The 14,071-nt window shown below is 35.8% G+C and overlaps 1 protein-coding gene across 1 annotated transcript in view; it reads left to right on the top strand.

Moving 5' to 3' along the window:
• The first annotated feature begins 1,265 nt into the window (after positions 1 to 1,265).
• Positions 1,266 to 14,071, top strand: part of PDE7B (phosphodiesterase 7B) — a 355,250-nt gene continuing 342,444 nt past the window's right edge. The window contains exons 1-2 of the mRNA XM_056126213.1: positions 1,266 to 1,326; positions 1,582 to 1,696. Of these exons, the coding sequence (XP_055982188.1) occupies positions 1,676 to 1,696 (21 nt within the window). The 5' untranslated portion in view covers positions 1,266 to 1,326; positions 1,582 to 1,675. The remainder of the gene's footprint in view (positions 1,327 to 1,581; positions 1,697 to 14,071) is intronic.

The following is a 14,071-nucleotide window of genomic DNA, read 5'->3' as shown; positions in this document are numbered from 1 at the left end:
TGGTACCCAGAGCACCAATAGGAGTAATTCCTGAGTGCATGAGCCAGGAGTAACCCCTGTGCAATGCCGAGTGTGACTCAAAAGCAAAATGATAATAATAATAATAATAATAATAAATTAATATTTGGAAAATGTCAGCCTTTTGTGACTGATGTGCCTACCCCTAGACCATTTTTCTGCCTTTAAAGCAATGAAGGAATATGACTGGCCAGCCTGAGTCACAGGTTCTTAGTAATTTTGTTGAAGGTATTGAGGACTGGGGGGAAAGGAATTTATAGAGGGAAAGGAGGTTTCCAAAAAGGGGAAAAAAAAAATCTGTTTGCAGAATGGGGTTGAGAGAGATTAAAGACATGGGGGAGGCAGAAAAAAAAAAAACCAGATGGTTCTGACTAAGATTTTCCAGAGTGGAAAGAGAAATATATGGTGAAGTTGGGACTCCTTGTAGAGAAAGTATCCCTAAAAAGCTGTACCTTCACACACTTTGGGCAAGGGCATGCTGAGCCCCCAGGAGGGCTGAGGATGGTATTCTTTGCATTTGCATTTTGAATGACTCCCTGTGGGGAGTTGCAGAAGAAATCCCCTTAGCATGAATAACCCTGACTGACACCACCGGTAAACAGAAGGAAAGTTGAGGAGTAGAGATCAGCTGCACACACAGGATTTGTGGGGTGGGTGAGGGGCTGTATTTGGGCGTGTGCATGTGTGTTTGTGTGCGTTTGTGTACGTTTGTGTGCGCTCCCGCGCGCACGCGCGTGCTAGCCCAGCGCACATAATGTTGCTTCCCAGCTCATTTGTGCAATCAGCTAAAAGATTAACTCATTTTTAGGTAAGAGTAAAAATGAGTTTGCTTGAAAATCAGCAACAGCTGTGAGGTAGGCATATGTACAGACGCTCTCAAGGGAAGAGAGGTGGGGGGACATAAAAATCTTGCTGTTTTTATGTAGCCTAGGGATTTAGGGGTCGCTTTTGTTTGTTTTCATTTGGGGGATCTACCGAACTACACTGTCTTTTACATTAAAACGTTTTTATTGCTGAATCTAGAAACATTTCTTGGGTTGTCCTGCGAGAGGGGTGCCCAGGCTAACCGCAGGCACACACACACACATTCTTCCCATAGTACAGTTCTTTAAAATTAATAGCACATGCAGAGGAAAAACTAAACCCTTTGACGTCACTCTTGAAATGAGGAAACATAAACAGAAAAAATGCTCCACTCCAGTAAGCTGCCAGAGTTGAAGCCGATTGGTCTCTGCTTTTCCTTGCCTGTGGCAACTGACAGCACCTCCCAGCCTTGCGGGCCGGCTGCCTACTCCCCGCAGCCAGTCGGTGGGTCTGGGCACTGCAGCACGCTGGGCTCCGTCCCAGCACTTGTCTGGGAGAAAGTGGTATACTCACCCAGAGAGATTCTCTTTCTAACCTCCCTTTTCTTTTTCGATCTCTCTGTGTGCTTTTGTGTTTCTTTTGGTGTGTGTGTGTGTTGTTGTTTTTTAAATTTTTCTTATTTTTCCCCCTTTCTTTTCCTTTTCTTTCCTTTTCTTTTTTATTTTTTCCACTTAAATATATCCCTAATCCTGGATGAAGTTGCTGGATTCTGCAGCACAAGTCTTCATGAACAAGCAGCACCGCTTAGAGATTTCCCGGCATTCAAAGGTCACAGAACTGCCACTATGGTTAAATGTCTTGTTTAATGGTTGAGGTGAGTAGAACCCATTTCAGAGCAAGTTGATTTTTTTTTTCTTGAGAGAACTGAATCACAGAGACATTGCAAAAAATTTATTTTAAATGAACATATATATACGTATAGATACTTAATATTTTATATGTATATGTAACTATATATATGGGGGGAATCTGATTGTTACTACAGCAACCAGCTTTTGAATTTCCTTCCTTTTTTCTCATCGAAATAACTAAACATATCACTTAGCCTGAATTTTAACCATTTGAGGGCAACAGGGTTTTGTACCAAATCCTAAACAGCCTGAGGGACTCTGAACATTCTCATTACACTGAGGCTCCTGTAAGGAGAGAGTGAATGAGAGGGAGGGAGAGAGAGAGAGAGAGAGAGAGAGAGAGAGAGAGAGAGAGAGAGAGAGAGAGAGAGAGAGAGAGAGAGAGAGAGAGAGAGAAGAGAGAGAGAGAGAGAGAGAGAGAGAGAGAGAGAGAGAGAGGTTGTGGTTATTCTTAATGGACACAATATTTCTTCCCCAGAATCATAGAGTTGAGTTATTTTTATTTCTGGTGACAGGATAGGAAAATATTGATTAAAAAATTAGTAAGGGATGCAGGCTAGGAGAACATGAGAATCATCTTTTTCCCAAGAGTTTGTCAGGTTTCTTGAGAGCAAGCTTCAGGATGAAATTAGTTGAGAGAAAATAAGTATTGTTAATGAGATTGAAGGTAGCAAATCCTCAATAGGAGGAAGGTGTGGCAGACATGAAAATTCTTTAGGAAAATGCACTTTAGCTCTTTCTTGATTTTTTTTTTCACGAAAGTCTTGCTTTAGATGTCACCCAGGTGAGGTAAGCATCAAGTTTCTTGACCAATGATTTAGGTATTATTATTGAGTAAGGATAATTAAAAAACTTCTTTATTGGCACTGCAAATTTACTAATTATCTTTCCCTACAATAGCTGAATGCCAGTGAGCTATTTAATTAGAGACTTAAGTGATTAAGCCTGGGGATTAATTAACCATCCAGAGGTTCTTTCTGTTCTTCAAAATTCTGCTCTTTAGAGTGAACATCTTTGTACCAGAAGGTGAATATATGCATTCATGTAGAGTAAACACACTAAATGCTTTAGTCAGAGAATAATTTAAACACAAAGCTAATGTTGTTTCAATAATCTGGTATTATTATGTATACAGGGAGACCCCATTAAAAAAATTCATGCCTATCTAAGGAATCAAATTTGTGAAACAAATTAAGTAATCTATGGCTCAGTTGGATTTCCTTATGACCCTTCTAAAGTTACACAATATAGCAAGTAAGGCAGGATTATTTCCAACTATTACTGTGTTTGAGTTTTCCTTACTTGATTTTTCTGAAGGTTTCTACTCTTAACATTGAGAACAATTTTTTTAATACTCAGCCATGTAAATGGTGGTATTAGTAGTGTAACAAGTATACCGTGTACTTCAAAGGGTTAACAAAATTAACTGCTTAAGAATGTAATGTACCAAGTTAGGAAACTGCAAAAATATTAGCTCCGAAATACAGAGGATGTGCTGTGAATGGACAATTGCTTTTCTGCAGCGTCTAGTGGGAAAACAAGGACTTTGTGTGTTTCAAATGCCTAACTGCAGCTCCTCCATTTCCTCTGCTTTATCTTTTATTACTGGCTGGTGAAACAAAGACGGGTGTCAGTAGTTACTTCTTGATTGACATTTTCTTTAATAAAATGAAGTAGCTTTTTGTTTCAAGTGGAACCTCAAAGTTAACTAGTTGTAACTCTAAAACCTATATTCTCTGTATGAGAGATGTTTTACCTGCCACTGTAAATTGTCCAATTTCAGAGTGTACTGACTCAGTTGAACAACATGAAACAAAAATCAGTGTGCTGACTATAAGTCAGTGAATTAGTTGGGAGAAACTTGTTTTTGAATCAGATTACTTAGGGCAAGGATGGAAAAACCCAAAATGTGTCACAGACACATAGGGAAAATAATTTCAAGTGCACATCCTTTGCACAGTATTTAGGACAAAGCTAGTCATTGTTGGTTCTCAATTAATGAGAGTTAAAATGTTTGCCAAGAACTTAATACCCTTCTTATATTATAAATTATATTCAAATACTGAGTTTTTCAACTCTTTGTAAAAGTGTTAGTTCAACCTAAAGTATATGGTTGAAATCAACACATCAGTAGTGCAGAAGAGTGTTACAATCACTGACTTATGTTATTTTCAAAGGACATCTAACTGATGCAAAAGTAAAATAACCAAGTTTCTCAAAGTGGGAACAAATCACCTAAAAAAATGCCTCTGCCTAGTAATTAATCTTCGGAAGTCTAATTTGTTGTTAACCAGAACCAAATCACAGAGGAAGCTGTTTGTTGATTCATAGAACATAGTTTTGGAAGGAATTTATTAGGTGGTAAACTAATCCCAAGCAAGACTAAAAGGGATTCATTATATTAAAGAGAACTGTCAAAATTAAACATCAAAATCAAATTAGACTTAAGAACATCTAAACTTGAAAGCTACAGGTATTCTATATGGTTCAACTTATATTGAATTACTGAGGGTAACTTATTGGGAGAAATAGATAACATATTAGGCAACCCTTTATTTACAGTAATAATTATACAAAGACCCTGCCTTACTAATTCAGTCAAATAGCCCAAATAAGTCTACAGACAGGTGTGTCTTCTAGGAGAACACATGTAGCTGATAGAGAATTTGGCAATTTGCATTTGGAAATTTTCCCACACCTACCAATATGACCCTCTCTACCTGCACCTCCCCACGGTATTATCTCCATTTCTCCTCAGAGCCTCCTGATAGGCATCCCTATTTCTCCTAAGACAATACTTTAAAGACCAGTTCCATTATTCGCTCCAAAATAGGTTTGGAATCTACCATTGACTTCAATAAGCAACCTAACTGGTTATGTAAACATGCCCACCTTGACTCATGAATTGAGGCCCCATTAGTATACTAGTAATCTGTGAGGTGATTGATATGGAAGAAGGATTATAGATCTCCATACTGAATATTTAGTTAGATATTTTAATACAAAGAGTGAAATGCATCAAGGTTCAGATCATTTGTACTTTCCCCAAGATTCATTTTGATATCAAAGCAATTTAGTTTCTACAAGAGCAATAGACCAAGACAGGGAGGCAATTTCATTCAGGAGCTAACCAGTTGTGTGATTTGAGTCACTGGCTTGCTCTAGATCTGTTTCCTCATCTGTTGAATGGGGTTCTTCCTAATAATTATTTTGAGATAAAACATTTCATAGAATTCTGAATTTGGAGTTTTTTAGAATAAGGTTCTCAGGAGATTCTTGAGAATCTTAGCTTGAGATTCTTAGCTTGAGATTCTTAGCTAATGAAACCCACAGTTCAATGCCAGGGCCTGAGGGTGCAGTGTTGTTCTATCCCTCTGGTGCTGGGTATTACTTAGGGCATATGTGTCAGCTTTAGGATGAATGGAACTATAGAGTCATACCCAGTGGTTTTCTGTGTTTCTAGAGATACACTTGGTGATGCTCTCAGGACCATTTGCTGTTGGGAATCAAACCTGGGTTTGCCTCATGCAAGGCATGCACCTTATCCCCTGTACTCTCTCTCGTACCTCAATTTTAAAATATAGATATATGCACATATACATACTATATAAATGTGGCAGCGTCAAACCTTTATTCAGAAAATACTGCTATGTGCTTTCAATATGTCAAGGATTACATCTGTTGAGGTGGTATGAATTAAAAGATAGGTAAGCAGTTATCTACACCTTTGGAAATCTTGAATTCTCACTGAAGCTATAAGCAACTATGGAGAAATTGAGGAACAAAGGAGAGTTTGGGAGGCAGACAATGATAAAGAAAAATTAAACATAAAAAGTGACTTTGTACAAATTGAAATTCTAGGGGAAAAGTCTTATTTCTGCCTATATTTAATTTATTATAGGCTGGAGCAATAGCACAGCAGGTAAGGCATTTGCCTTGCACATGACTGACCCGGGTTCAATTCCTCCATCCCTCTCAGAGAGCCCGGCACGCTACCGAGAGTATCCCACCTGCATAGCAGAGCCTGGCAAACTCCCCTTGGTGTATTCGATATGCCAGAAACAGTAACAAGTCTCACAATGGAGAAGTTACTGGTGCCCGCTGGAGCAAATCGATGAACAATGAGAGGACAATGACAGTGACAGTGATTTAATTTATTATACTAATCTTTGATGTGATCAGTTGAAGATATTGGAATTATTCTGAAATAATGTATTCATAATGGTATTCTTAAAACTTCCCCGGGTGTTTATTAAACAACTATTTAGTCCAGGATGGGGCATGGAATTATGGCATGACCTTTGCTCTTTATCATCAAACCCTTAGGAGTCTAGAAAGTAGAAACCCTTCATGAATTTTGACTGAAGTAGCCCCAGATAGCAGCTGACATTTGGTACTAGTAGGTTCATCAGCTGTGATCAACTTGAACTTAGGTGTCATGGGAATGGTCTTGGTGTCAGGAAGCCTCAAATGGTGGATCAGAGATGATGTGTGAATTAAAGAAAATTTCTTAAATTTGGAGACGTATGTTTCTTCATCTAAAATCGGTTGGTTAAAAATTTTTTAGGATATCTTTTTCTTTTCCCAATCCTATAGTTCACCCTGACATCTCTAATATTCACACTCATAAATTTATTTTTATTCTTTGTTCTCTTCCATCTTTTACTTCAACTATATCTCTGTAACATTTGTCTTTATCATTTATTTAAAGTTATATGTTAACCTCTAGAATACACTCACTTACAAAAGAAAACAAAAGTAAACAGGCTGTGGCTTTGGGGAACTTTTTTTTCCCCCAAGAAGGACCTTTGCCCCATTTTTCTCTAAACAGATTTATATGCTACACCATGACTGTTCCATTCCTTGTAACAATAAACTGACCTGCCATATATTTCTTATGTCTATAGACATTAATTCTACAAGCATCATTTTCTTTATAACTTATCTTTTCACCCTTTTCTCTCTGTGTATTGTTTTTGTGATGATTAGGGATCAGATACATTTAGTTGCAGTGTTTGCCCTTGCACTTACCAGGGGTCACATTACTTTCATCTTGCTGCTTGAGTATGTTCTATGATGCACATCTCGCTGTGTCCCCAGACCTGCACTCCTGGCCGAAGTGCTCATGCATCTTTAGTTTCATGATTCCAATAGGTTTCTGTCTTTGTTGTGGGTCCACACCTGACTATGGACCAGGAATTGCACACATTCTTTTGCGGTGCTATAGGGTCTCTGATCTCAGTTCTACCTCGATGGAATAAAGCACAGGTAGGAGGCTTCCAGGATTGAACTGGCAGCCTCACACCCTCAAGATAGGTACACTTCGCATTTGAGTCATACCGCAAGCCCAACAAGTGTCATGTCTTAAGTGAGAATCCCAGATTGTCAGTATCATTTCCCTTAGTGTTTCTTTCATTCAAATTCTGGTTACTTAGAGAATAACTGAAAACATATTGGTAGTTAAGTTGAAGGAATCGTCAAATGGGGAAAGAATGGTGTCTTAGTTGTATCTGCTCCAAGACATTGCCCAAACAGTTGCTGCTTCATTCCACCTAGTGGAATTTGGGTATTCAGTTACTCTGACTCAGGCACTGGTGGGATCTACCTGGATATGATTTTTTCTGTGAACATTTTCTCTGACTTAAATGTATAGTTAATAACTACAACATTAGATAATAGGGAGGTGGGCTTATAGTTTTGAATAACCTATACATAACCTGATACAAGACACATAGGAATCTATAAAGCAATGCATAATTCTTATTTTGCTACAATATAGATATGCTTATAAGATGGAAAGAATTTAAGATTGATAATGAGATTTTGATGGTTTCCTTTTAAAAATTTGAGCTAATTTTTAGTTTGTAGCAGTTGAGTATTTTGCATTAATTTTTTTATTAAAAGTTCTGCTCAGATTTTCTGATACTTTTTTGCATTAACATAATTAACATAAATTAGAAATTCCATGCAATGAAAAATAATCATTGCTGTCCCACTACTTTAAACATACACAAAAAGGATTATATTCAATTATAATTTATAGATGAACTAAATATTGCAATGGACATTGGAAAGTTTTGACTCTAAATATACTATTATTTTCCTCCAGGTTGGAGGTGAGATCCAAGACTAGTTTGGTGAGAAGGGTGTTTCTATGGATTCAAGTATAGATATAAAGGAGTTAACACATTCCTGAATTCTTACAACTTTCATGTTTAAATATAAATATGATCAGTATTTTACATAATATTTTACTATTGTGAATTCTTTTCTAAGTATATACCAAATCATGCTAATTTTTTAGTTTCTAATATTAAAAACTCAGAATAATTGTAGTTTAACAGTAAGTGAGTTGTTGAACACATGATAGGAGAATACTATATATTTAAAATAGATCAACATGCACAAGTCTACTATGGTTTTCAAATTGTGTTAAGTGGGTTAAAATGAGCTATATTTATTTTCATATAAATTCATGCACACAGTCTTACATGCTTATAGAATGTTTCTTGAAATTAATACAAAGAAGCTAGTAAGGGTGCCTCTAAGAGGACAACTTTGGGTAGGGATGGTAACGAGACTGGATTTTCCTATATATACTTTAGAATCTTTGACCTCCCAGTGGTTCACAGCATCTACACTTGAAAAATTGCAAGTATTCTGTTTTTCTTTCTTTTTTCTTTCTTTCCTTCTTTCTTTCTTTCTTTCTTTCTTGCTTTCTTTTCTTCTTTTTTTTTTTTTTGGCTTTTTTGGGTCACACTTGGCGATGCACAGGAGTTACTCCTGGCTTTGCACTCAGGAATCACACCTGGCAGTGCTCAGGGAACCATATGGGATGCTGGGAATCGAACCTGGGTTGACTGCGTGCAAAGCAAACGCCCTACCCGCTGTGCTATTGCTCAAACCCCTACATGTATTTTTATATATTTAAAACAAAAACGTTTGAAAGTAAAAGAAGGAAGTGTTGTATTTGGTTATTAAATTATTTCAGTATCATCCTTTTTGAATTCTTTTATTTTTGTCCTTTATTCTTTTTCTTGTCAGAGTGTACTATATAACCTAAAAGTCCTTTGGATGAGGAGATATAGATTCCATCTCTCCTGCTTGAGCCAGCCTGAGCCAATGGCCAGAATGAGAACCCGTTTTCTCACACATAAGTCTAGAGACTTAAGAGCTCAGAGTTGCCTTAAGCTTTCCTTTGTAGGTTCTAACAGTTTTATGGCTCACCATATATTCAATTATTTGAGATCTTTCCCTATAAATGAACAGTCAAAAATTTTAACAGTTTAAACATATAAGTAAAATTTCCACTTTACATCTGTCAGTCTGAATTTTTCAAGTTAATTGAATATGCGAAAGTTCTATCTCTCCAAGTAGTGTTTAGGGAAATCCACATCATAGCTAGACTTTTAATATAAAAGTACACTATAATAAAACTTATTTTAAAAACAGTAGAAAGCACTGTTTGCATTAGGATGTATACTTTTTGCAGTGATACAGATGACTTTGATTTTAATATGATTTATAAATTTTTAGTTTTACAGAAGAAAAAATAAAATGACTTTTATTTCCCTTTCTCATTATGCCACTTGCCAGCTGTGTTGGGTTAGATGAAAGAGCATAGTTATTCACAAAAGTGTAAAATGTTTCTCATAAAAGGAGAAGCTGCAGTATACAGAGGTCTAAAGAATGCCTTGATTTAGAAAAGATCATGCAACTTAAGAAAAAAATTGTTTTCCAATTAATAGTAATACAATAAATTTCCATATCTCCTAAATCAAAGTATCTTTGCTTTTTAATTAAATGATAAAAAACTTCTGTTCCACTTTTGGTTATATTGAAGAATGTTAGCATTTTCCATTTTTATTGCTTAGTAATTTTTATTTTCTATATTTCAAAACCTAGAAAAATAAAACAAAAATAAAATAAAACAGATAAGAGTTTTGAACAAACAGAACCAATATTCTAATCTGTTCTCTAAAACTCTCCAACATATTTTTAAGTCTACTAAAGATAATTATCTTAAACAGAAAAAGGATAAATACTCCTTTATTGAACATTTTGTCCCCAAGAGATTGTGTGTGAATATTAAAGATACACAGTGTACAAGGCTCTTCTCAAACTTAAAATAAAAGTGTTAGGAGTTTTTTTGTCTATATCCTGAAGGCAAAAAGAATGTAAATTGGAGGAGAACATAGTTCATTTGAAACATATTGCTCACATCACCTATTTTAAATGTCTCTTTGAATGTACATCTTAAAAATAAAATGAATTTAATGCATTTATTAAATTAAATGAGAATAACATGATTTTTGGAATTCAAATTTTATTTTTCATGCAGAGAGGAAAGGAGAAGCAAGGAGTAAAAACAAGGATTGAACTTTTTACAAGAGAACTAAATTTGTGTTTTAAAGCCCCAGTTTAAGTTTCAGATGCTAATCTTAATAAGAATAATGCTTTTGGCAGGTTATTCAGCCTTTTCGATTTCCAAAGCTCTAAATGTAAATTTGAAGTGAGGTACTTTGGGGTTCTTAAATTTCTAGGATTTGCTTGCTGTGCAGATAGATTGCTTTTATATGCTATTCATCACTTACTTCACAGCACAAATGTCAAATCACTTCATTCTCCAAATATTCCCATTAGAAAAAGATCAATTATGTCCATTTTAAAGCAAAAGAAGTTGATATTCAGAGAAACTACAGCTTAATAGAGTTATTATTAAGCCCAGCTTTTAAATAACAGCTTTTAGTTGCTTTTATTTAAGTGCATTGTGTTTAAAATCCATCTTTAATGATTATAAACATGAGAAATTCTTATTTTTAAAAGTATAAAAATGTTTTGAAATGTTAAAGCAGTCTACTTAAGGTATTTTGTTATGGAAGCTACACAAGAAGAAACAACTTATTTAATTATATTTACTTATTTTGTTTGCTCGAGCAATTTTGTTAAAGCACCATAACTTACAAGGTTATTCATGACTGAGTTTCAAGAATACAATGTTTAATTCATTCCAATGCCAGTCTTATCACTGGTGTCCACTTCTCTACACCAATGTCTCCAGTTTTCCTTTCAACCCGTAGCCTGCCTCTATGACAGGCACATTTTTTAGATATTCTGGTTTAATGCATTCACAATGGATGAATCTGACATTTTAACTGCAGTAATTTTGCTCTGAGAGGCATAGAGTATTGGGAACAATTGAGATATACCACATTTCATGCGGTTCATTTGTTAGTGCTGTAATCTTGAGCAAAGCACTTCATCTGTCTGTACATCACTCTAATTATAAAATGAAAGTATATATGCCATCTACCTCTAAGATTGTTAAGAAGATTTAATGTGGTAGTTTTGTTTCATCAGGATTTCTTTTTTTTTTTTTTTTGGTGGGAGGGAGGGGATTATTTATAATAGCCTAAGCACCTTGTATATCAACTGGCGTAACTTTATTTAAATAGTGTAGCTTACAAAGTTGTCCATAATACAGTTGTTTAGGACATTCAATGTCCCAATACCAATTCCACCACCAGTGTGACCTTCCCTTCACCATGGTCCCCAGTTTTAAACCCACCCCACACCCTCCAAGCCTGTCCCCTTAGCACGCACAAAGTAATTTATGTTGCATGTTATAACAAAATGGCTAATGTAATTATCAAAAAACATTTCAGTAAAAGAAAATTGGTGAAATTATTTTGTCTCACAATGGAGTTATTTAAAAACACTGTCTGAGGGGTTACAGGGCTATTTGTTGCTAGTTGAGTCTTCTGCTATTGGTTTTATTTATTGAGGTTAGCTGGCTTCTATGCTATGTTCCCATCTAATTTGCTATGCTCCTGCTGTGCTGTCAGTGCTGTGGAATTTGTAGGTATCCTGTAGCCACATATGCAGCTCTGCACTCCAGGAACCCCAGGATCTGTGTAACTGGGATGATTCTTGCTCTGTTTCTCTCCTCAGGCAGCCCCAGAGTTTTCAGCCCCCCAAAAATGGTGTATCTGAGAGTTCCAGTGACTTGGCGTGTATCTCTTCTGAGATTAGTCATGAAACTGTAAAGCTAGGCCATTTTTTACATGGCAGCATCTGTGGGGTGTGGGTGTGGCTTACTGGGATTGGAAAGAGTTTGTCTAACCCTACTCAGAGAAGATTTCAGTGTTTTCAGCCTGAAAACTAGTTTACCTGAGATTTTTGTCAAATTGGCATCTCTGCAGAGATTATTTGTAAACCAGTGAAGTTGGACCATTTACATGGTGGTGGCTGTGGGGTATGGGTGCTGGTGCCAGGGCTTTGGCAAAGAAGAAACTAAGGCGCCCCAGAGTTTTCAGCCCAAAGATTGGTGTTCCTTTAAGTTTCAACAGCTTGGTTTGAATATTTTCCGAAAATTAGTCATGAACTGTGATGGTACTATTTTCTTACAAGTTATAAAAATTAACTATTTTGTGTACAGTGCTTCAGGTACTGTGTGTGTGTGTGTGTGTGTGTGTGTGTGTGTGTGTGTGTGTAAAACAAATCTTTTCTTCCATTGATAAAATCAATTCAATAAGATTATCTTGGGGTTCTTGATTCTCTATATTACCATATAAATTTTAAAGTAAATTTTTGAGTGCCAGAGAGATAATACAGCAGATATGGTGCTTGCCTTGCAAACTTCCTGATACCCTATCTGGTCCACTGAGCTCACCATGAATGTTCTGTAAGTGCAGAGCCAAGAGTGAGCTCTGAATACAACCAGATGTGATCCAGAACCCCAAAATAAATAGATACATGAATTATTAAATCAAATAAAATAAGCTTTTGAATTGCTCCTTAAAAAACACAATACAAGTGGATGCATATATCAACTTGGGAAATCAACATTATTTTATGAATCTTATAATTCATGAATATAGCATACTCCTCTTTCTATTTAGGTCTTTGTTATTAATCTTAATGCTTCCTAGCTTAATTTGTGTACATTATGTACAAACATTAGCTAAGAACATAGTATTTGGATGTTTTTCTAGGTATATTCTCTTCAGGTTCAACTTTATTTTTTATTTATACAAAGAAAAATAATGAAGTTTTAAGTAGCAGTTTTATCAGTGAATTTTGTTCAACCCACTTACAAGTTTTAAAACTTTACCTCTTGATCCATTTGATATTTATGTAGGCATCATGATATTCAAGAATATTGGTATACACAGGTCTCAGGAAATAGCACAGTGGGAAAGGTTCTTGCCTTGCACATTGCTTCAATCCCTGGCACCACAGATGGTTCTACAATCCCACCAGTAATTATATCTGGGCATGGAGCTGAAGTATGCCCTGAGCACAACCAGGTGTGGCTCCAAAACCAAAAAAATAAAAAGAAAAAAAGAAAAGAAAAGGATATTGGTAGATCCTTTTCTCAGTACTGATTGTTTTTAGTCTTACTGTACTGGCTAGTACTTTCATTAAATTGTTGAAGAGGTAATGTGGGAAACATTGCATTGTTTGTAATCATGTAGAGAAAGCTTTAGATATTTTTCTATTTAGTATGGTTTTCTTTATCATATTATAAATCTTCTATTCCTACTTTGCTAATAGTTTCTATTATGAATAAATATTTGACATATCAAATATTCTTTCTGATATTTGTCATGTGAGCTTTTCCCATAATTTTATTGCAGTGGTGATTGAATCTAGAATGTCAAACTTGAAAACCTGGAATAATCCCACTTGTTCATGATATGTGTACTTTATTTAAAAAATTCCTCATTAGTTTGTTTTAGAATAATTTCAATAATTTTAGAAATTCTGTTGGTAAAAATGTTTAGCCTAATAATTCTTTCTAGTAATGAAAAGCAATGTCCAGTTACTAGGAAATATTAACTTGTTAGGAAAGAAGTTAGGAAATATTAGTTTTTTAGAATTTATAGAAACTTATTCTGTTTTATCCTGTGTGATTTTTAATACATGAATGTTAAAGCAATGCATTTTTTCTAGTAGACTTAGCTGTAAACTATAAGTTTTTTTTTTCTTTTTGTATTAGTGAAACACCATGAGGTACAGTTATAGACTTACAAATTTTGTGCTTGGGTTTCAGTTATACAATGATCAAGTACCTATCCCTCCACCAGTGGCCATCATCCACCACCACGGGTCCCAGCATCCCCCCCACCCCCCATCCCCCCCATCCCACCCTGCCTCTGTGGCAGGGTATTCCCCCTTGTTCTCTCTCTCTTCTTTTGGGTACTGTGTTTTGCAAGAGAGGCATTGAGTGGCAATCATGTTTGGTCTATAGACTACTTTTAGCATGCTTCTCCCACCCTGGGACGGTCCTCACAACACCCTTTATTTGGTGCTCTCTTCTCTATCTGAGCTTCCTT

This window comes from Sorex fumeus, unplaced genomic scaffold (genome assembly GCF_029834395.1).
Source record: "Sorex fumeus unplaced genomic scaffold, SorFum_2.1 ptg000061l, whole genome shotgun sequence".
Lineage (NCBI taxonomy): Eukaryota > Metazoa > Chordata > Mammalia > Eulipotyphla > Soricidae > Sorex > Sorex fumeus.
This window is presented reverse-complemented; position numbering and strand designations above follow the sequence as displayed.